The sequence below is a fragment of the Gavialis gangeticus genome, unplaced genomic scaffold (assembly GCF_001723915.1).
Source record: "Gavialis gangeticus isolate Ggan-Ray unplaced genomic scaffold, GavGan_comp1, whole genome shotgun sequence".
NCBI classification, from domain to species: domain Eukaryota; kingdom Metazoa; phylum Chordata; order Crocodylia; family Gavialidae; genus Gavialis; species Gavialis gangeticus.
The window spans coordinates 135,632,809-135,657,663 of record NW_017728992.1 but is presented as its reverse complement, the minus strand read 5'-3'; the positions used below and the strand labels follow the sequence as shown (position 1 = coordinate 135,657,663).

Genomic DNA, 24,855 nt, shown 5'->3' with positions numbered 1-24,855 from the left:
CCCCCCCCCCCCCCCCCCAACAAGTTCAGGGAGCCTGTGGAGGCTGAGCAGGGAAACTTTGCCTGGAGATGTGAGTGGAGGAGTGACAGGAAAACAGTTCCATGCTGGCCTGGACTCCTCCTGGCCATTGCCACCTTCCTGGTTTGTTTGATGGCCTTCTTGGCTAGAGCCAGGAGGAAGCTGACCAGATCTGTTTGTCATACCATGGGGAAGCCTGAGCTAATACCCACAAGGAAACACAACTTCCTCCCCTAAAGGGCAGTCACTGGAGAGGTATCAACTGAATTTGTGGGACAAATAAAAAGAAAGGGAAGGGAATGAGGTCACAGATTTATAACAAAGGAGCTGGAAGGAGACACCAAGCAGAGCGCACCCGCTGACACCCACTGCCCCGTGAATTAATCGAGGGAGCCTGTGGATACTGACCAGTGAAAATGCCCAGGGATGTGAGTGGAAGGCAACCCCACACTTGCCTGGGTTCCCCCTGGCCAGAGCAACCTTCGTGGTGTGGTAAATGGGGGCCAATACCCACTAGGAAACACTATAAGTCTCCCTTAAAAAGTGAGGCCACTAGGTAGACAGCAAATCATTTCTCGATTTTTGGGGACAACTAAAGGCAAGGAGTGAGGTCACCAATTTTAAAATGAGTGCACCATGGGGGACACACCAAGCAGACCGCACTGGAAAGGGCCCACTGACCCTTGTCCACTGGCTCCTTGGACTTGTTCACTTCACAGTGAAACTTTGCCAGGAGATGGGATCAGATCAGAGACAGGAGAGTGGCCCCAGTGATCCCTGGGGATCCTCCTGGCCAGAGCCTCCTTTCTGGTGAGATATATCACTAGCTTGGTGAGGGCCAGGAGGAGGTTGACCAAGAGGTCTTGGGGCTTGGTGGGACTATGGACCACTGGTCTGACTCAGTATGGCACTTCTTATACTGTTATGGTGCCCTAAGACTGGCACTACAGGGAGACTGAATTGGTAAACTTAATTTCCTTTTCTAATGCCAAATGTTTCTTGTAAGTTACTGTTTTCTCCTGAAGGCAACTGGAATTCCTTCTGCATGTCACTTTTCTTTACATCAAGAATGTTTTTAAGTAATCCCATGTTGGCTTATTGGAAAGAGCATTGGCATCAGTGGAAGCTCTGGAAGCCTTTGGCTTTTGTACAAATGAGGAATGATTTTAGTTGGGATAGTAAAAAAGGCACCTGAGAGTTCCCTGAACTTGGTCTGACACTATTTCAGGTGAGGTGGGGCAGGCAGGCAGAAGGCAGGGTAGTGTTGTCTGTTTTCCTAAGTAGGCCTCTGAGAAGGGCTTGGGGGAAGGCTTGCTTGAGGCATTTTATGATGAAATAATTGGGAGACCCAATTGGTTTTTTAACGCCTCATAAGAACATTTTGTGTTAAATGAAGAGACGGGGAGTAACTCCTACCACAATGATGGAGAATTTATAGGTTGCCATTCCTTGTGTAGAGTTGTCCTTTTACCATTCTCTTTCCTCTTTTTTTTTTTTTGTCTCTTCCATCACCTGCAGAGCCAATATGGACATGCTTATTGGTACATGATAACTAGTTTGAAAAGTTTTTAAAAAAAAAAAATTAATATTTGTGTGCCATTGTTCATGTTTCTGATGAATTGCGTTAAGGCAGGTTCAATTTAAGAATGTGTTTGTTTAATAGAGGTAGAGGGGGAAACCTCATTTAAGGTTAAACTAAACTATCTTTGAAGCTAAACTGAAGTCTTTGAACCATGGTCAGCTACGGTGTTTTATACTACAAAACACTTATAAGTATTGTGAAATTTCACGTTTTATTTTTCTTAAATGAACCTGTAATCAAATTTTGATTTCAGTGTGGGGTGAGAAATTAGCTTTATATAGGAGGTGGTGTCCCTTTTAAAAGATTTTTTTTTTTCAGTCAGTGTAATTTATTTTTTCTGCAAGATAAACTATGTAATAATGGTTGGGTTTTTTTTTTTTTAATGAATAAATATCATGAGGTGGGGAGGGGGTGGGAATCTAGGTCCTACAAAAACTTGGAGCAGGCAGGCAATGATTAAGAACTCTCTCTGTTATTGGACAGAAGCTACTAACTTTCCCTGTAGAATGGAAAGGAAGTTGAAACTGGTAACCTTTAAAAACAAACAAACAAACACAAAAAACCCTGGCAAACTTGCTAAATAATGTTAGTTGTATGATTGCTGTTTAAACTATTCTCCTTATATATTGTGATACCTGACTGTTGCCCCCACCATCTTTTCTTAGTTTACTTTCCTGATACATTTCAGGTTGCTGTTGGAAGTACCAGTTTGGTGGTTGAAAGTATCTGATGCTGTGCAGGCTTGTCCTCTTGCTTGCCTACTAAAGTACTTCAGTTTTGATTTACACTAATTCCTTTGTTCAATTCTGTGAAGAAACTGAAGTGTGAATGCCATTTTAAAAATGGTGGGGGGAAGAGTAGTAATATAGAAACAAACAAATGTAAGGTCTTAGAATGAAATGTCTAACCTGGATTATAAACAGAACTTAAATCTCGACTGGTGCAGTTAAAAAGCTGATGTCCACTTAATCCATTTCTTTATTGATTATTTTCATTAGCGTAATGTGGTATTGAAATCTGGGGGTAGGAAAATTTGTGAAGGTACTATATGCTAATTAGTGATGGTGAAGGTGTTCACATTACTTTACTTCTCTGGTATTCTGAAAAATAGGTATCCTAGAACATACTGTAAGAATATAACATGTTGGAGTTAGACTCGAGCATAAAGATTATTTCTATCCAAGTCTGATGGATTTCACAATAGAAGTGAGGCTATATCTGTTCCTGTTCTACCCTTCTTACCCACAACAACCTGCTCAACCACTTGGGTGGTGGAAAGCATGTTGCATGTATTTGCTGTTGTGTGAAGACCTGGGGTAAATGCCTAGGAAAGCTGTGGTATCTCCTTCAGTGAAGTTTTTCAGGTAGAGGCTGGATAGGTATGTTTCTGGACTGGTATAAGAATAGCAATTCTTCCATATGAGCCAGATGTTGAATTAGTTGACTGTTAAGGTCCCAGTGTGCTCGCACTTGGAAAGTTCTTCCTGATATTTGATTTAAATATACAAGGGCTGTCAAATGATTAAAAATTTTAATTGCGATTAGTTGTGTGACTTAAAATAATTAGCCACAATTAATCACAAATTTAATCGCACAGCTAAAAAAAACCTCCCAAACTATGCAAAATTGTGCAGGTACTTTGTATGGGAGGGGGGAGTGTGGGGGCAGGGATTTGTGGGTTTGGACCCTGGGGAGGAGAGTGCTTGCATGCCCTGGCAGGATGTGGCGTACTGTGGGTAAGGAGTGAGGTGCAGCAGCAGTGCTGGGTAGGGGGCTGTGGCTTGGGAGAGAGGGGCAGGGCATGGGGATATCACTGTGTGCCCCCCTTCCCCCCCCCCCGGTGTCCTCTTTTTTTAAAATGCAATATGATAATCCTATAGGAATGCAGCCCAGAAGTGTGTAGAGCAGTGCCCATCAGGTAAGTCTGTGGCAGGGAAGGTGGGGGCGGGGGGGTGCAGATCAAGCCTCCATGGGAAGGAAAAGAGAAGGGCAAGTGCTGGGGTGTATCATGGGACGAAGCCATAGGCAACTTGTCCAGGGCTGCAGGGGAGGCATGGCCTCCCACCGCTGTGTGCACCCCTGAGGGAGGCATGGGGGGGCTTGTGCCCCTCAGACTTGTGTGCAGGGCAGAGGTGGGCTGCTGTGGGCTGGGGCTTTGTTCTGCTGGCATTGCACAGTTCCCTGGGCAAAGGCATGTTGTGCCTCCCACCGCCAGGTAGGCAGGGTATGTGTGACCAGTGCGCAGCTCCTGAGGCAAAGGCAGCAAGGCTCAAAACCCCAGCCCACAGCAAGCAGCCTGACTCTGCCCCTTGCACAAATTTGAGGGGTACATGTCCCCCATGCCTCCCCCAGAGGTGTGCAGCGGTAGGCAGGTGCCCCTCTGTGCCTCTGGACGAGCTGCCCATAGCTCAATCCCACGACCTGCCCCGTCCCCACTCCCGTGCCTACTCCCTCACTGGGGGCCTTGATCTGCCCCTCCCTCCCACCCCTTCTCCATAGACTTACCTGCTGGGTGCTGCTCTACATAGAGCTTGGCTGCATTTCTGGTGGCATGCATACTGTAGCTACTCATCTGTGGGCCTGTGTGCATGCCTGTGCCCCACTTCCCTGCCCCCAGCTACCTTCCTGCTGAAACAGCCTGGAGCCTGCACCTAGGCAACTCTGTGGTACTTTGCACTGCCACTGCTGCCCTGCTGGGCAGCCCAGAGGTGGTGGTGACAGCAGTGGAGCTGATTCTAGGTGCAGGCTCCAAAACCACGTGTACAATTAACACATTAAATAAAATGAATGGAGGAACAGATCAACGTGTTAATTGCGCACGTTAACGGCAATTAATTGACAGCCCTAAAACATCCATATTGTAAATATGTTGTTCAGATGCATTGCCTCATTTCTTGCATTCTATGGTAGGGGAGAACAGTATTTCTAAATCATTTTTATGGCAGGGTTAAAAGATTTGAGACCTGTTGGTCATGTCTACACTCATGTGAATGTCTGGTACCCTGGGGACAAGTAGTGGCAGTGCACCTTGCACCACCACAACTTGTCCCCAGGGAATGCCCATGTCATGCACACTTTGGCATGCGGCAAGTTACCCTGGGTGGGGTAGGGGAGGCTGTGGCCAGCACTAGGCTGACCCCAGCAGCCCTACCTGGGATCCTGGGGGCCACCCAGGGCTGCAGCAGCAGCGATTCAGCTGCACAGAGCCTGGCTGGCAGCTGCAGTGCAGTTCCAGATGGCTGGGCACTGCTTTTGAGCAGTGCGTGCTGCCCTTGTGTGCTCTGTTCTAGTTTTTTTGTTTTTCCCTGCAGGCTTTTTGAACCCCAGAGATCCTCCCAGCACAGTCCCGGCTCTTCCCAGTGCATGGGTGGAGATGGGGCATTGAGCTGGGGCAGTGCCAGGTGGCTGGTGGCAGTGGTGCTGGGACTGGAGCAGCGGTGAAATTTGGGGTGGATGCAGCATTTTCCCAGTGCCTCTGCCACCCACTCAGAGCCCAGCCCCCACAGAGAAGAGCCTTGTGCAGTGCCAGCTCCAGCCTGCCCCACCCTGTGCAGATCCCTGTGCCCTTCTGGGGTTCATACAGTGGCAGGAGCCTGATAGACTGGTCTGTAATTCCATGGAACCTCACTTTTTTCCCCTTTCTTACAAGTGCAATACGTTAGCTCTTCTCTAATCTTCTGGGATCTTGCCTGTCATCCAGTAATTTGCAGATAGTATTGCAAGTGGTTTCCAGATTTCTTCAGCTATTCTTTTCCAGCATTCTAGTGAATCCTGACTGGCATTGCTGACTCATATTCATGCAAAATAGTTTTCTGATATGTTCTTTACTTACATGCAGCCTTTCTCCTTCTTTATTTATATAATTTTTGCTAGTCATCTGGTTGCAGTTTGCAGGTTTCCCTTGCTTTATGTGGTACATGCGTTCCTGGAAAACAGTGCCTAACTCCAATTTGCATCAAGGGAACCCACTTTACAACATAACAAATTGGGATATGTTCCAAGACCTCGATGTGCTGACCCCCAGACCCATTTCTACCACTTTTACAAGGCAATTTTGGTACTTGCCAACAGCAGACAGTACACACAAGCACAGAGTGGTGGTGAATGTTTAGTAGGTGTAAAGAGAGGGTGGTGAAGGGTTTTTTTATGTCAGATTCCACGTCACTGGTAGGAGGTACAGACAGGGTAACATCCCTAGGAGAATCAACAGGCATAGGGTTCTTATCGCCTTCCAACACCAGTGGGGTGAGGCTTCAAGAACTAGAACATGGTGCACTGCCTTGCTGATCATTGGGTCTGGGCATACACCTCTTGTGCTTCATTGTTGGACCAGGGAGAGGGGTAGTAGATAAACTAGTGGGGCACTTAGAAGCCATAATGGGGATGGCAACTACAGAAACATGTCGCAGACATCAAGTGAGGAACAGAGATCCACACAGGAGCATATATTTTAGTGCATGTCACTCCCACAATGCACCGCACAAAGCTGACTGTGGGCTTCCACCACACCAATTGCATAACAGTGAATTTATCTTGCGTATAACGAATTTGTGGTATAAAAAGGACCATTGCATAAGAGCAAATTCGCACATACAAAACCTGTATAAATCAAGGGGAAACCTGTACTTTTTATGAAGTTTGAAGCAAAGTAGGTAGTCAGCAGCTCCACCCTGTTTGTGTCTTCCATTAAGAGCTTGTCTCCATTGATCTGCAGTTTCCCTGGTGTCTCTTCAATCTGACATATTTGTAGAAGTTTTTGTAACTCATGTTTTGGCTTTTCTTTCCTTATTTTTGTTGTTGTTGTCCTTTATAAGCTCATACTTCTCCTTTGATATATTTAGTTCATGCCCTTTCTTCTGTCTCCTTTGTCTGTATGGGTTTCTTCTTCTGCATGGGTTTCTATTGATTCTCAGATGAGTAAAAGCTCTCCTTCTGGCCATATCAATCTCTTCCAGTTCTTATCATCCCTCTGCATTGAAATAGCTTCATCTTTTGAGCCTCCACCTGCCAACTTCTCAGACTCGCTTTCCTTTGATTTTGTCCATTCATGCCAAGTTTCCTGTTATTTCTCAGAGTTGAAATACATTTTTCAAGTCCAGTATCTTTGCTTCAAGGCTTCCTTTCCTTAGAATCATGCGTTGCATCAAATCATGATCATGTAGCAACTTCTACAATTTAAATATATTTAAGATTTCTTTTTTCTCTGTCTAGCCTCCACGTATGTTGCTCTGGCTTTTTGTACTTGTATGTAGGAGATACTGACATGTATATTAGACTACTATTGATAGTCTAATATACATGCCTTTTGGGAGTTAAGCCAGGACGTAAGTTGGATTGGTAATGCAACATCAGTCTCTGCCGCAAGGGAAACGCATTAAGCTTGTTAATATGGTTTTCTGTGGGACATGTAGTAGAGGGAAGGGAGCATGGGATCAGGTATAGAATCCTGGTCTTTCATTCCTGTTTACCATGGATGCAATATGACCTTGGTTAAGTCGGGCCAGATCTCCAGGCATTGCATGCCGTTACGATGTAGACAGGAATCTAGTGAGACTTTCAAAAGTGCCTGAGCATCTGATTTTTCACTAAGTATCTTTAGATGCTTAAAATACTGTTTGCAGTTTTGCCCTTAACCCCTGCTTTAGTGTGGTTTTTCTTTTCTTTTCTTTTTTTTTTTTTGAAATCCATGTCATGGACAAAATGTATGAAAAAACAATAAAATCCAATGTGTTGGTCTTAAAGCTTCATTTCCCTTTCTCCACTTTCAAATGGATTTTTCTTCAGAATTTGTGTTCTAATTGTTTGGTCAGGGATGTAACCCCCCATGTTTGGTTACTTTATTTTTTTGCATACAACACACCTTTGCCCCCTGAGAATCAGCCACCTAAAATGGGGAGTGTTTGTTTTAAGGGGGGATGCAGTTTTCTTCACTGGAAAAAAGCAATCCTGGGGACACAGTATGCCAAATAGCTGCCGAGGAGGTAGAGTCCTGTGTTTAATTCTCTCACGGATGTAGCTGTTGACTGAGTACTGCAGATAGTGCCTGAAGCAGGAAGCAAGCTGCTGGTAGTATCTTTGAGGCTTTTGATGTGGAAACAGCACTTGATTTATAGGAATTTATATAAATAATTGTTTATAATGAAGAATTAACAGTCTCACCACTGCCCTTGTAATGGTCTAGGGCCTAACCTTGTGTGACATAAAGTAAGTCCTCCTGGAAACATAGTGCCTAAGAAGTGCGGCATCCCAGGAGACAGTCTGGGTGAGGCACCTGGCATTAGGAACTTCCTCATGCCACACCTTTTTGGACACAGTTTCCAGGAAGACTTACTCTATCATGCAGTTAGCCATGACTCTGAAAATTCCCTCTTCCTCCCACTGCATTTTTCCTTCCAAAAAGAGGGTGCATGTTTTATCTGCTGGTGTGTTTTATATGCAAGGAAATATGGTACCTTTATCTTCTCTGTCAGCCCCTGCACTGCTGATTATTCGTAACTTTTCCAGCTATAACATTAAACTGATGCATTTTAGCCAGTTTTTATAAGAAGGAACCTCCTGTATCAAATCCAATTAATGTGTTGTACCATATAACATATAAACTGAGCAAGTTGCACCCTAAAACTAGTTGGTTTTGTTGCACTTAATATTGCTGGAAAGCTGTGTTCTGGAACCTAGTTTGTCTAAAAATTAGAAATCTTCTGCTGATTTTCAAGTAATTTTTGTTACATGGTGGTAACAAGGTGCTTGGATTTAGGCCTGGAGCCCAGCTGCAGGAGAATAGGGGATGATAGCCAACCTGCTCAGGAACAACAGGCCAGTTGACAGAATTGGCTGGGCTCAGGGGAATTTAAAAGCTGCCTGGTAGGGAAGCTGAGGAAGAGCGAGTGGGCTGTGCTTAGGGAGAAGCACAAGGCCCGTGTCACTCCTCCAGGTCTGAAGAAAGACCAAAGGTTGGTTTGTTGGTTTGTTCTTTGCACCTGTTCTTGTTTTGCCTGCTGTGGTGAGAAGCCTTCTGCATGGATAAGAAGTGGACTGGAACTAAGAACTGAGTGGCTTTTATAAGGAAACTGCCTCCTGGGTCTGCTTAAGAGCATGTCAGCCTGCTACAGTGGTTATACAAACTTGTTCTTGGGCCAGTGTTACTCTTCTGCTTAACTTGCTCTTTTTCCTTCTGAGGGATTTTCCTCCTGATCTTGTTAATAGACGCCACTTGTATTTATTTGCCTTTCAGCTTTTGTTTTGCCAGGCTGCACACACCAAGCTCTTTTAGTCTCATACAGTAGGCTTTCCATGTCCATGATCATCCTTGTAGTCCCTCTCGACACTTGTCCTAGTTTGAGTCCATCTTTTTTTTGTACCGAAGTTAAGAGAACTATACTATGCGGAGTAGTTGGAACATGTCCATCTCAGAATCATCTTGCATTCAGGAGCTTCTCACCTGCAAGATTTTTGGTTCAAATTTGGCTCGAGTCAGTAAGGGCAAAATGTTTGCTTTTTTTTTTCAGTAAAGCGGAGATAACACTGTTACCGAATTGTCTTTATAAATTAATTTGGAGGATGGGGAACCATTGTTCATTGTCTGTTCAAGCATGAGTCATTTGACACGGTTCAGGAAGGGTGCAGACAAGTTCGAGAGAGTCCAGAGGAGGGTCACACGCATGATTAGAGGGCTGGAGAGAGGAGGAGAGGCCCAACGATTTGGGACGTTTCAGCCTAGAAAAGAGAAGACTCAGAGGTGACTTGATGACAGCCTATATTAGGGGCATACATCAGGGCCTGGGGGAGCATCTGTTCACCAAGGCATCCCAGGGGAAGATAAGAAACAATGGGCACAAACTGCTTGAAGATTGCTTCAAATTAGGCATAAGGAAAAACTTCTTTACAAGTCTGGAACAAAGCTTGTATCGCAGCAGCCCACACTAGCTTGTTTTGCAGATAAACCCTTCAGTTTACAGTTGTTAGCTTCCCCACAAACCTTTTAATCAGTAAGGAAAACTCGCACTGTACAGTATGTTTGCTACGTTGCATGAGTTCCCCACTTGGAGACTTAGTGCAGGAGTGGCCAACGCGCACAAGTGGCATGGGCAGCAGGTGGCAAATCAGGGAGGGAACAGACGGCACTGCAGCAGATAGGGCCAGAAGCAGAAAGTAGAAGAGCGGATTAGGCAGGGGAAGGGGATTGGAGTTGCATTTGGGGAGAGTATGGGGCTAATTTGTGGCTCACCTGCCAGAAAGGGTGGTCCTCACTGTCTTGGTGCATGCTAACATGTAATGCAGTGACTCTCAACCATTTTTTATCTTGACCTCCGCCCCCAACACAAACTCGCTCATGCCTGGCAGCACCAGCAGAGCCTGGGCTGGGCTGGCATCGCAGGGGGACAGCAGTGGCGAGAGCTTCATTGACCGTGCACTGGGAGAGCCCCGCAGGTGGAAGGGGCAAATTTCACACAACTGTGAATTAAGTTGTGACCCAAGGTTGAGCGCCAGTAATGTAATGAGTACTTTCTCTGTAAGGTGTATACTCTTCTTGGAGAGTTACAAGTTCCATATCAAAGTGGAGTAAGCTATGTCACACAGGCAGTCTTAGTGTACATTAAAGGAATCCATGTAGGGGGTGTCTGAAGAATAGTTTAACTGTAAACTCACACCTGTGCACAAATTTCCCCAAGTAGACAAGCCCTTACTCTTAAACCTTTCACCAGAACTGACTTCATTATGATAATATATTTAAAATATTTATTTTCTTGGTGTGTGTGGGGGTGTGTGTGTGTGTTGTTTTGTTTTTCCAGGAATGCTCCCATTTGACACTTTAAACATGCAAGTCACCCCTCCTTCCCTCCCCCTGTCTCAATACTTTGCAGCCAGGGGCTTTAGAAAAACCAAGGGGTATATTTTTAATTTTATAAAGTCTAGTGAGATTACATTTTGGTTTCACTTTGTAAAGTTGAAGACAGTCTCTGGACAGAAAAATGTGTGTCTTGACAGTGCAATGTAAGGAACATTTATTTTTAGTATGTACATGTGAATCATAAAAGAAAAAAAATCAAATTTATGTTCAGATAGTTATCAGTGCCTTAAGGTCAACAGGGTCACTTGATCTCTGATTTTCTGAAATTACTTATTGTACCACTGACTAAAATGTATCGTTGACACTTCTTGTATCAATATTTTTTGTCTTCAGACTACCTTGTTGCAGAAGCCGCTGTGGCAAAGAAATAAACATTTAATAAGGAGAGAATGGGTAAGTTCACTTTCTGATTTTTTTTTTTTTTTTTTTTTTCTTCACAGTTTAATAAATCATGAACCACCTATAAGTGTTTTAGAGTGATGATGGTCTTGAGTAGGAATAGTGTCTCAGTAGATTAAAAATGCTGATTAAGTTGCCTTTGGCCTGCTGCTTTAAAAGTGAATGGCATTTACACACCCACAGGGTTTTTAGTGTAGATGAGCGATAAAATTTTGCATATCGAACAATGTTATGTTGTTATAAACTGTGGCTTTTAATGCAGTGTTGTTAATTTGTAAGAGGAAATGTACCATATTTTACTCAATTCTAAGATAAGGTTGTTTCCCTCCATTTAACATAGTGGGGGCGGGGATGTGGCTGCTCTGGCTGTGGCTCTAGCCCCTAACTTGGGTCAGGGTCATAACCACACATACTGCCTGCCTGCCTGTCTTCCTTGCAACTCCCCAGCCGTCTCTGCATCCCAGTATTTCCCCCTTGCAGCTTGTTTTCCCTCCCCCTCCTTGCAGCCTCTGCTCCCCTGCCTGCCTCTTTTTCTCCCCACCTTACATTTTCTCCCTGTCACCAGGCTGTGTAGGTGCTGAAGCCTGGGGCAATGAACACAGCCCCAGCCCCGCCAGCACATAGCTCTCACAGCTGCTGCAAGAGCTGGGGCCACATGCTCATTGTCCTCAGCTGGACTGAGGGATGAAATCTGCTGCCATGGAGCAGAGGCTGGTGGGGTGAGGAGGAGAGCAATACCAACTGCCTCCCCACTGCCTGCCCCCTGCTGCTGTTGGAGGGATGAATTAAAGATAACCCTTTAATATAGTGGTTCCCAACCTTTTTTTTGCCGTGACTTTTTGCTGGGACCAGAGTGCAGTGGTGGTGGCAGCCTGAGGGTGGGGGAGCTCCTGGAACGTGGTGTGGTTCGTCCTTTGTGTCCTTTTGTCCATTGCCCCCGCGACCCTCATTTGGGTCGTGACCTGAGGTTGGGAACCGCAGCTTTAGTAATTGGATTCTACACCTGGAAAATAATAATACATTTATAAATATTCCATGTATAGAATCTAATTATTGGGGGGTCCTCTTAAATTTAGGGTAGTCTCAGATTCGAGTAATTCATAAGCCAAAGAAAGTAAAGCCACTTGAATTTCTTATGCGCATATCATGACTGGATCCAAACATGTAGGCACATGCGGTTTGTGGCGCTGCACACCTCCTTGTTGCACTATAAACCACACGAGTTGCACATTAATCAGTGCTCAGCACTGCTAATTTGCAGTGCCAGGACGAAACTTTTACTCAGATTTCCTGGTAACAAAAAACCCCCCAAAGAACAAAAACTAGAAAAAAACTGGTGCAAACCACTCCAAAGTGACAAGTGCTGGAACAAACGCAGAGCCCTGGGCTGCCTGCTCTCCCATTTCTGTGTGCTGTGGAGCCCCCATGTTGAGGCACCCTGTACCTCAGCCAGCTGCTCCCTGGTTGACCATGGCACAGGGTGCCTCAAGATGGGGAAGCAGGTAGCCCTGGGCTGGCTGGTTCCCCATCTCCATGTGCACTCCCTGGCTGGCTGGGATACAGTGCCTCAGTGCAAGGGATGGCTAGCGCCTGCTGAGGCATCCTGTGCCCCAGCCAGCGCAGTCCCTCCCCACCCTCCCAGCCCTTGCTGCATGTGGAGCAGCGGAACAATGTGTCCTGCTACAAAGCACACAGGCAGGGACATGCACTAAGGCACAAAGTAGCAGCACAACTTTGTACCTCTACTTATGTTGCTGTAAAGGCACGTACCTGCTCATGTGGACCTGACCTATTAATGCGATCTAGAGTTTCTATATACAATAGATGTACATCTGAATTTACATGGTACTGAAATTGTACATGACAAAGATAGCCTTCCTGCTTTTAAATTTAGCTTCATATGGGCCAGATTCTGCTCCATCTATTAAGTCCTCTGTGCAATATTCTGTCATCTTGCTAGAATCTCAGGCTCCTTACTATTGTAACATGCTGTCACTTTCAGTATTAATACTAACTCCTCAAATAAGTGGTGAGGAGGAGGACCCACCCACCTTTTTGTATTAACATTTTTTCAGGGGCTCAAACAGAGTGAAATAAGATTGTATTTGGGCACCTTAGTCCACTTAGATGCGAAATAAGTGAAATAGGATCTGGCCTATAAAGTTTTATAGTGGATAATAAAATCCAGTATATTAAGAGAGCTCATGCTGAGGGGAAACTGGCATGACACACAAGCAAAGGGAACAAAATGAAGGCAGCACGTGTGTTGGTTTAAGGGAGGCAAAATGCAGAGGCAGCTTGGAGGAATAAGCTACTTGGGATCAAAAAGAACTTGGAATGAATGAGCCAAGACGGAGGGGAGGAGATAAGATGTGGCAGCTGTTCAATTAAGTGAGGCAAATATACTGATCCAGAATTGGGATTTCTTCCTGCATAGTTCTGAGTTTGGCATGTGCTAAGGAGGGATTGATTCTGGTTTGGCCCTATTTTATCTCCTCTTGTGCAAGTTCTGTCAAAAGTCCAAAAGAAACTGAAATTTTGCTTACTATTACAAGTAAAACTTCCCCAAAATGACTTCAGCTGATGGTATCTGTTTAATTAACCTACTAATGCCAGTTAAGTGTCTTTTCTGAGGATTACTGTTTTAAACTTAACAGTAAAATATATCATTCTTCATTTGGCAAATTCTTAACTACATTTTAATTTATTAGCATTAGAAATGTGACTGAGGAATATAGGAAGCTAAGCTTGAATTAATATTTTTATAACTTTTTCTAACACTTATTGGTGACAAGGAAAAGTGAAAAGATGGGTTGCTATCTATTAAAAGTTTAGCTCTATGAGATTGAAAGCTGAAGAGTTCAGGATACTTAAACTCCTACAAATGAAACTTCACCTTTATTTTAATGGTGTTTAAAGATTATTCCTCCTTTCCACTCTTAGCACCTTAGGAAGATCTTGCTTTTCTCTGTTCAGTTGTAAAAGGGGCTTGTGACTTCACACTGTGAGGAGAGGCACAGAGTGAAGTGTTCCTCAGTGTTCCAGTAATATGAATCATGCATTATGCTCTACTAATCTTTTCCTTTTTCTAATAGATGGAGAAGAGAAAACATATGGTGGGTGTGAGGGCCCTGATGCCATGTATGTGAAGTTGATATCCTCTGATGGTCATGAGTTCATTGTAAAAAGAGAGCATGCATTAACATCAGGAACAATAAAAGCAATGTTGAGTGGCCCAGGTAAGTGTGATACATTTTATATCTGCTTATCATTCAGTTTCCTATATTTGAGTGTTTACATGTGTATTATGTACCGTACAAAAGTTTACCGAATAGTAACTTCTAGTCCGGACTTTTCTGTCAGATAGGGACTATGTCTTAAAATCTTCCAGCAACCCATAGGCAAAATAAACAGCAACAATCTGCAGGTTAGTATTTTCTTGGATATCCTGCTATGGGTAAATTTGAGAACCTGGAGTATGTACCAGGTGCATCCCACTCAAACACTGAGCTGTGAAGAAGGAAGGATAAGTTAGACTGCATCTTGACTTACCCCATGGCTACTGCAGTATGAAGCAAGACAAGTCCACCCTTCTGATCCCAGCGTCGCTTTTTTTTCAGACCGCTAAAATGACTGCAAAGCACCTTCTTATATAAAAAAAATCATCAGGGTGAAAGTTTAACAAGTACACGGTTCTAGCTGTTGGACCTCAAATTCACTTGGTGATCTTTGAGATGTTAAGATTTCACAGGAGCAAAAAAGGATATTGCTTATATTACAAAGTAATATAGAAGCCTAGTGGTATTATTAACTTCAGCTTTCCCATGACATTGGTATTACTAACTTTGGCTTCCCCATTACATTGGATCATGATGTTGAATGTAGGGTTGACATTTTGCTGTATGGCTAAGGGGATATCAAGTCAAAATGAATTTGTATTAAAACTGGAGAAGAATCAAAAACTGATCTGTGAATGAAATTTGATAAAATTTTAGGGAGAAAAGGGAATTCAGCTATTTTTTTTTCTTGTGAATTATTTTTGGAGCATCTTCAAAATTCTCAGTACTTTCCCTCTATTACTTTTGCCATCAAAGAAATAATCTGTAGTTACAAAAGAGCCTCAGTAATACAACTAGCATATCTGGGCCCTTCCTAGTTGAAGGTGCTCCAAAAATCAATCACAGAAAAAGAAAAGAAAGTACTGGGTATGCCCATGTTTGTTGCAGCCAGCAAATGGAATTCAAGATAAGTCGGTTTCTAACACTTTTGAATTCTCCAATCTATCTAATTGATAAATAACAATATACTTTTGAATGTCCCCCAAATTTTATATTCTGTGGAACATATTGAACAGGAGCATGACCCTGATGTGGTAAAAATTTCATTGCTATTCGGAAGAAGAAAACCTCTCAGTTGGTTTGGTCAAATATGTCACAAAAATCACTTGCATCTACAGTGCCCTTAAATAAAAATCTAAACTTAGACTTGAAAAAATCCACAGATATATCCATTAAACTTATTTACTTTAAATCTCTCTACTTCACTAATTTGTCCTTATTGTTAAAACTTCCTAGTTAGGCTACGTGACTTAACATTACTTTAAATCTGCACTGTTTCTCACTTCCTCCCATGCTGTAAATTCAAGCTGGACTGTCCTAAGGGTGTTTACACAGATGTAGCTGTCCAGACATTAATAAACAACTTGGTTTCAAAGCTGTAATGGCTCTGCAGGCATAACAGAAACTCTGTAGTGGGTAGGTGATGGGCAAACACCTGGGTTAGACTTGGTTCCTTATTTAATGAACGTGTCCACTGTACACTAAATATATCCAGCAGCATAGGACTTCCCTCACCATTGCAGCTAGGTTTGCTTACATTCGATAAAATACGCTTTCATTTTTGAAACATTGTGGTGCCAACTTTTTTTCCCTTTTTTTCTTTATTTTATAGGACAGTTTGCAGAAAACGAAACAAATGAGGTGAATTTTAGAGAGATTCCATCCCATGTCTTATCCAAAGTATGCATGTATTTCACCTACAAGGTTCGCTACACTAACAGTTCGACGGAGATTCCTGAATTCCCAATTGCACCTGAAATTGCACTGGAACTTCTGATGGCTGCAAACTTCTTAGATTGTTAAATAAAATAAATTATAATAAAAATGTAAAACTTTTTTCAGTATTTAATACCCGTAGTTCAGTTAGTACCTTTTTCAGATAGCATGTTGCGTGTGTGAGATTGAGAACTGTAAAGTTCACTGCAGAGGCAGTTGCCTTCAGTCTTCTTGCATAGCAGTCATTCAAGTTGAAATTTGTTTTGCTGCTTACACAAATACAGGCCTTTTCCCAAACCAAGACAAATAAAACAAATGTACCAGTTAGTAGATGGCTATGCCTTATCCTTTAGGTGTGGTAGAATTTTCTTTTAATGCAATTATAAAATACATAGGCCAGTGCTTTGTAAAAGCTAATTCTAGCCTCATGTGTAGATGTTTAGGGTTTTTAACCATTGAAATTTCTAAACATCTAAACTTGATCTCCTTACAGAGTAGTTGTCCTTTAGGATAGTTAAAACTGAAGTACATTAGCATTTGCATCTTAAATACCCACTTTCAAGGATTTGTAAACTGGCAAAAACATTCACTTTAGACTGAAAACTGACTACGTAGGGGAATTTTTTATGCTTTATTTTAACTTGGCTATGTTTTGGAAATGCAAAGAATATGATTCAGTTTTCTCATGTAACTTAATTCACCCTTTCCCTTCTATCCATTTAATGTTCAGGTCACAGTAGCTTTTAGAGAAAAAATATAAATAACCAAGTTAGTTCTTAATGCAAACTCTCAATTTTGTGTGTATACTATTTTCTGTATAACATGTAAGGTTATTCATAATGTACTCTCACTTGACCTGATATTAGTTTTATATAATAGCTGACTATAGCTTTTTCCCATTGTTTGTGATAAGTCATGTAAACTCTGTATTTACTCTTGGTTTTATAGCCTTTAAACCATCCTAAAGGTGGCTGCCACAGAGGTAGTTCTCTTCCTTATCCTTTCCCCCTCCCATGCTTTCCCCTTACTTTCATAAGAAAAACTGAAAATTTGGAGAGACTTTTATTAGGAGAAAAGGGGCATTAAGTTATGTGTCTGACCTTTTTTTGTTTCCTTTAAGATTTCCTAAATATCCAATATTTCCACGAATATGTTGAGCAAAAAGGATTGACAAGCTAGTTATATGAATGCTCAGTGGAACATATAATCATCCCTTGGTTTCTGTTGATAATTGCCTGTTGCATCCACTTTTCTCTCAGACCAAGTTTCCATAAGACAAACGCAGTGAACAGTATTACTATGAGTGACAGCCTGGAGACTTCTACTACAAAACCCTCTGTAGATGAGTGATATATGTAATTGGTAATGAGAGATGACAAAAGAGCCATCTATATCAGTTGTCATTGCTTCAGTTCTGAGAGAGAGGTGGCTCTGGTCTGTTGTGGAAATACCACAAATAGATGATGGGTTCTCTTATTAGTGTATTAACCAACTAATGGTGGCCTTAAGGGATCATGAAATCTTGTCATACCTGGTTGGCAAATAGGTTTATAATTTTTTTTTCTGGATTAAAACTTGATGTGTACTATGCAGTTTGCTGCACACAAAGGAGTTTGACCTAAGTAGGTAGTAAATTGACCTAAGTATGAAATCAAATTTTTTTTCTGGGCTTAAATAAAATGGACTCAATGGACAAGATGACGTATGTCAGTATGGTGGTAGATTAGCTGACATTTACTCACATTTTTGGGCTCAGTTACCTACACAAGTTGGAGATGTTGAAGTGTGTTGGAAGACATTGTATGAAAGATTGTATTTTATTTTCCCAGCTCTGCTCAGTGCTATTAGTAGCTCATTTTCCAGAGCACTAAAACAAAAAACCTATTATGCTGCTTTTATTCAAGCCAGTAGAAAAATAACTCCAAAGATTCCAGTGATTTGTGATTTGGATATTTAGTGATTGTACCCTCATTTCATTTTGAGGGGTCTTGAGTTGTTAAAGATAGAAAACTTAATTTGAGTAGCTTCAGGTTTAAAATGTTTTGAATTCAAGTGTAAGCTAAGATTATTTTGACTTCATCAGGGGAAAAATTAATAAACTTTTTTTTTTTTAAAGATGCCATTACAATAATTTGTGTTCTGTGACTGTACTTCAGTATAGTGTGATAAAATGGCTGTTGTATTCCTGGATAACTATTCCATGTTCTGGATGTTGTAAGAGACACTAAACTGAAACTGAAGTGTCTTTGAACATTGACAAAACGGGATGGTGTCCTGGAATGCATTGCTTAAAACCCACCTCATTAAGAAGCTGTTACAAATGTGGGGGAGGGGGGAAACCTAGTGCAACTTAATTCACAAAGAAATGGGTATGCTCTTAATACACAATTGGAAAGCTACCACACTTACTTCCTGAGTTCTAAATAAATTTCAGAATGGAAAATTTCTAAAATTTGGTGTGTTTTGTTGGTTTGTGACTACTAACTTTGGAGCAGTTGTTCATACGTGAAATCAGTTTTCATAACTATACAGTACACAAATTGTAAATATAAAATAGATACCTTGGTTGCAGGTGGGCGGAACATGCCAATCTTTCCTTCCCCTGATATTAAACACTTATTCTCATAACATAAGTACCCAACTAATAAGACTAATTTTTGTGACATTTCTAACCTTACTGGAAATTTTTAATTGAAGCCTCTTAACATTCAATTCGCTTTTTTCCCTTATGCTAGCCAACTTTGTAGATTGCTTTTATGCGTGTTTCTAACTGTACCGTAAGTAGAAGCATACGTTTTGATGTTTAGCCTGGTCTAAATTTATGAATGGGAAACTTGGGTTTTTTTGATTGTAACACAGGGTTAACTTGTACACTTAAATATGTATCTATAATCGATCATATCAAACATAAAACAGCCTAGTACAGAAAGAGATGTGTCCCTAAGCCATCGAAATTCCATTCAGCGTGTTGAAGTTCTTATTTGGTTTTGAGATTTAAATCTGGTTCAAAAAGGGCATATACTTACAAGGCTTCATTACAAGCCAATATTCTCAGACTCATAAATGCTGAAGTTGAATACAGCCAAAGTTCGAAGCGTTAATTGTCTAGTGACAATATGGTGTTTTTGTATAATAGTATGTGTGTTTATTTCTTGCAAAATTGTTAATGGGTACTGACTGCTCCCTGTTTCTTCCTTATGTTATTTGTAGTACCCATTAAGCTTAAAAAATGGTTTCCTCCCCCTTCCCAGCCCCTAAATAATTTGCTATGGCAGAGCAAAGCACAACAGTGTTGTGGGTCTTACAGAGATATTGATTCTAGGTCTGTGGCATATTTTAAATCAACAACTGAAGGAAGAAATATCCTAGCAACTTTTTGTGTTAAAGTGAATCAGATCTGGGGCATAAATTAGTTGCCTATGTAGTCTTACAACAGGTGGACCAAAGTTTTGCTGTTGGCAAACCTGCCATTCAACAGTTTTTTTTTCCCCATGGGAAAAAAAGAGTTCAGCTTTTAGGAATTCTGTGAAAAATGGAACAACTATTGGAACTGGTTTTCTTTTTAAAAGAGCTACAGTGGTGATATGAAGAGCAAATACAAGTGCTGTGAAATTGGTGTTGCACATGAATGAAATATATGCATCCTAGAAGAGTAAAAAGTACTGGACGTTCTGATTCACTTGGGAGAAGAGTTTGCATGAGTGACCTAATTAGGGCAGCCAAAAAAGGAAAATACAACACAAGGATTTTTATATCTATTCAATAAAAATCTTTTAAGTATTCTTCTAATGGGTCTAATTGTGTGGCATGAACTAAAACTTTGTAGTTCCTTAAATATGAAAATGTAGACAAGCAGTGAAGATTATATCATAGGTGAAAAATATTAGTTTTGGGAGGAAATGTGCAACTTGGCTGCATTAATTTAGTAATTCCTTTGATCATTTCTGCGAAGGGAATTCTGTTTGGATATAATGCAGTTAACTGTAGAAAAAGCTAAAATCACATTTACCTTTCAGGCAAGAATGGAATATTTCAACTTAAAAAAAAAAAATCAACTTGTTTGATGGGAAGGTCTGAGGGCAAAGCCATAACACACATTTTTGTAGCCTCATATGAGTGAGAGCCTGGGAATTAAAATTACTTTACCAAGTATGACTAATGCATCTTTTGTTTCTTGAAAGTACCAATTTGAATTCTTAACTTTGTAAGTTTAGTAATAAAATGTAATTTTAAAAATATCAAAATAAAATATGGTGTTTATGATAGTGCTGGCAAAGCTGGAATAATGTTAACATGCTGTCAAGTAGAAAATTAACATCTTGATGCAGTGGTAATTTTTTTCCCCTAAATAGCACTATTTTGAAGCTAATAGGGATCTACAGATGTTTAAGGTAGGTCTTCATCCATCTGGAGCTCGGCTTCTTACCAACCTTTAAGTTTATGAGATTTTTGTTTAGTGATAACTCAACCAGAAGCTAATTTGAAGTTAAAAATTTTAAATTATTACTCTGAATATCCTTTTCAATTCAAATTTCAAATGGCCTTTTCAAATAATTGGTAGGAACACTTTTCCCCTTCTGCACAGGTAGTATCACCAACTTCATGCATCTTTAATTGAATGCTTAATCGCCACTATGTGGAGCTACAGGTAATAAGTTACTAATCTTAGTTTGCTATATAAATTCTGTTACTCTAACCAGATGTTAAAACAATAGTGACGACTTTAGCTATCAACTTAGTAAGTATAAATATGTTGTCAGAAAAGCTCTGGGTTTTTTTTATCTACCACAAAGCAAGTTTTCTCTGAAGATTTCTGCCTGCTTTGTCATGTATGCTTTCAGCTGCTTCTTACTTCATAAAACAATTTCCTGTAGAAATACTAGATTGAACTAGTTTTTTAAAATTTTCCAACCATGACACGTCATCACTTGAGTCTAGAAATAATCTTCAAAGTCAAGTGAAACTTGAAATATTTAATACAACATCTTTTATATTTTAAGTCAGTTTTGGACTTTAACCATGCAGTCTTTGAGAAGTACTTAGATTAGAAATAGTCATGAGATTATCAAATGAAACTAGCAGTACTTTCTATAGAATTTACAAGTTTAAGCTCTGTGTAACCTTGTAGGTTATTTTTCAATGGAAGAACCTGGAAAAAACCACCCACCCACCCACACCCCCCCCTCAATCTACTCATACATTTTTTCATTTGCTATAGCTTTTATACATTTGATTATGTTAATATTAAAATAAATCTTCACAAAATTTACAAAGCAGAGAGGAACCTGTACCTCTGCTGCCTAACTACCACAAGTTTTTTTTTAAAGAAAATCTTAGCAGAAGTTTGGCATATCACACCAGTAATTATGCACCTGTCATAGTTCAGCTTGATGTTACGGTAACACTATATATTTTTCAAATATTGCATCAAGTGATAAGATAATGTAACTTCTAAAAGTACCATAACCAAAGTGTAAATTTAGGAATATTTCTCATTAGCTGTCTCTTATTCTGTTGCCGTAATTTAATTCTACTTCTCTTACTCCTTTATAGAGAACAAAGGAGTAGGTTTAGGGAATATTTTATATAGATGAATTTAGTTTGTATTCCTTTTAGAGACCTTCCCCCTGCTTTCAGGAATATTCTTAATGCCTGTGTCAGTGTCCTTCTTTTAAATTGGCAAACAGTGGTGGAGAGAAGAATTAGCACAATTCCTTTGTGAGTTATGCAGTCCTCACTTGTGAGACATGGTCACCTGGCACTGCAGATTATGGTTGCTATGCCACTAGACTAACAAAGGGAGATTAATGTGAATATACAATTAACTTCTCTGGGAGGAGTAGATAAGCAGTAAAACTAGATGCCTGTAAAGGACCTGGAAAAGAAGACGACAAGGTTCAATGTTGTTACAGTAGCATAAATGGCAAAGAGTCAGGCAGAAAGATACAGTTTGGGATATGGAAGAATGATGTAAGATATCTGGAATAGGTGGTTAAAACATTAATTTTACAATGTCCAAAAACACTGGAGGAAAGTAGGGGGAAAGCAAAGTGAAAATTAAATGTGTTAAGAGAGCTAGAGCCATCCATCCTGCCAAAGATTCTTAAGATTGTCTACATTTTCTGCCTAATGTTAAATGAATACTACGCTATATATTGGAAACTAATGCTTGAAAACCATGTTTATAATAATTTTATTTTTAAATAAACTCTTGCAACTTGCTACATTCACCAGAACAAGTTCCACAATTGTATATAGTGGGCACTTCAGACTTAACATGGCTGTAACTAGGACTAGAATAAACAGCAGAAAACAGTTGCATGCAAATTGTCACTTAGATTCAAGATCTGGCATTTTTTGTAATCTCTTTTGGTTTTGTTTTCTGTAAACACAAAAGTTTTAATGGAAATGATCAAGAGCAGTGAAGTATCAGACTAACTGTTTGAATATTTACCAAAAGAATCAAACAATATATTTAGTTACAATCCACAAAGTATGCAGAATGCTTTTTATCCCTCATTGGTTATTCTTAGCGCCCCTGCACCTGCAACTCCTATTTTCACCATCACTTTGTACCAACTCACAGGACACTGGAGATGCTCTACAGGTACTGAGCCCTTGTGGTTCCTCCCTTGGCATACTTCCACTGTGCTCTTCTGCATCAGACTAAAATCAGTAGAGTTGTCCCTTTTTTGAGAGCTGATTGACTCTAACTTACCACAGCTATTGTTAATTCAAATCATAAAGGTGTTCCCTTTTGCAGGGTGGGTATGTATTAGAGAAGGGAGGGTTATATTGGCACTTACTACAGTTAAAGACCTTCCTTTCTATTATCTGTCATACAAAGGAAAATCTGATTTGCACACTGAGGCGTAGCAGCCTTGCACACACTTCTTATCATTTGACCTTGAGCTAGGTTTTCTGGAACACAGGATTAAAAAGTTGATTATAATGGATTCAAATAACTTTTGACTGTCATTACATTCTTGTTGGCTAATCATCAGTATGTTTATAATTAAGCACATGTCCGTTGCCTAAACTTTAGTGTTCTTGATATGTGTGGCATTTTGCATCAAGGAATACCTTTTTAGAATAGTGTGTTAAATGAATTAAGCTATTGGAACAGTAACAACAATTTGCATTTAATATTTTAATTACACAATTTAGTTCAAAAGTAGTACAGCAAACTGAATTCTGTCAATTCTACCTGGAGGTGTTTATATCAATCACTTCAATGTAACACAAATGTCATCTGGAATTATGATCTTGTCAAATTTTCTCTCACAAACCTCAGTGGAATCTGCCAGCATGTAGATAAAAGACCTTCAGGTAAAATGTAGGTAGCCAGAGCCTCAGCTTCTATGCATCCGTCTGACTCCAACAGCAGCCTCAGAGCAACACACGTTTGCACTAGCTGTGTATGTGACTTGTGCTTTTGGAAGCATTAGAGTTTTATCATCAGGGTTGGTGGGGCATTACCATGAGCTGGATCATGCTGTGTTTAGAAGGAGATGATACACAGGAGTTAAAAGAAACTGAGCTAGAAATTGAAAGAACTGAGGGGCATCTTTATATTTCCTTTAGTGTAAAGATGTTTCTAGATATCTTCAAGGCCCCCATCCCCCCACGCCTTTTTAGTCTCGCTTTTAGTAGGTTATTGGTTCCTTCCACAGTCAAGTTTAAATATACTTACTATTTCCCTGCTGCCTGTAAACGTGTAAAATCAGTGAAAGTTGTCCCTTTTGAGACAGTATGTGTGCTAAGTTATAGTGAATCAGTTGTCTTAGTTCAAATCACAAAGGTGTTCCCTTTCATGCCCCTGCCCCTGTTTTCCCTGTTTTCAAAACCTGGGAAACTAATAATATCCTTGTAATGTACTTGCTTAATGTCCAGTACTCAAGAATGAGAACATCAGTGCAGAAACCATTTTAAGGTATCCAGGTTGTAGCTGTATTGGTCAAGAGGCAACAGGAATCAACTTATGGTAGAGGTGACATAGTTTTTCTTGCAAAAATCTAGTTTATTAGAATAACTATTTAATTGCAAGCTTTTGGGCACAAGCACACCTCTTTAGGCACAGGAGAAAAGATTGTAAAAGTTCTTCCAGGTAGAAATGAAAGTTCGTATTTCATAGGAGAGTGCTAAAATCTTATGTTTGGCACAGTTCATTTTATGCAGGTGAGGCATAACCATTTTAATTCATTAATTAACAGCACAAAAACCTCCCAGGATTGTGCTACTGCTTTAGAAGGGGCATAGACTGGGTTTCACTCCTCTACCATGGCTGTGCAGTAAGGTGAGGTATGCTAGTGTGAAGTTGGGTACAACACAGAGCAGGGCACCCCTTTCAGACCCAGCAGGTGTTGCATGTATCACGGCATTGACTTGTGACTTGTGCAATGAATGTCCTGTGCCACCCATCCAGCTAATTTCCTGTGAGATATACATTGGGGAGCCAGCTACAAAGATGATCTCGATTTAATGAAGAGCCAATGAAGTAGCCAGTTACCTCTGAAAACTTATGCCTCCCCAGACCCACCCAGTCTCTAACCTGGCAGATGTTACTTTAATTATGCAAGGGGGACCCAGAGGCTTATTGCAGACTAAGACTAGCCGCACATTAGAGGCCTCTGTAGCAGGATGCATGGCCCCTGGGATCACCGCTCAACTCCCTTCACCTGTTCGCTGCAGCCTGGATCCAGAGGAGAACAGCCCACGCCATGCAGCCCACGCAACGAAGCAAACCCCCTTGCACAAGCCATGAAGAAGGCGCAGCTGTCGAGAGAGGGCCCCCCTGCACCTGCCCTCCTCCCTCCAGGGCTTGGGCTGACGCGCTCCTTATACACTGCGCAATACGGTAGGGCGAGGTCTGGCTCCTCGGAAGACAGGGCCCGGTGCAGCTCAAGGCACGCGGGGCTCTGCTCGCCACAGCGCATGCGCGGTGCCCGGGCTGC

At 41.1% G+C, this 24,855-nt stretch overlaps 1 protein-coding gene across 1 annotated transcript in view; it reads left to right on the top strand.

Moving 5' to 3' along the window:
• ELOC (elongin C) overlaps positions 1–20,046 on the top strand; it is a 25,711-nt gene extending 5,665 nt beyond the window's left edge. The window contains exons 2-4 of the mRNA XM_019527815.1: positions 10,782–10,841; positions 13,943–14,086; positions 15,798–20,046. Of these exons, the coding sequence (XP_019383360.1) occupies positions 10,838–10,841; positions 13,943–14,086; positions 15,798–15,988 (339 nt within the window). The 5' untranslated portion in view covers positions 10,782–10,837 and the 3' untranslated portion in view covers positions 15,989–20,046. The remainder of the gene's footprint in view (positions 1–10,781; positions 10,842–13,942; positions 14,087–15,797) is intronic.
• The last annotated feature ends 4,809 nt before the right edge of the window (positions 20,047–24,855 follow it).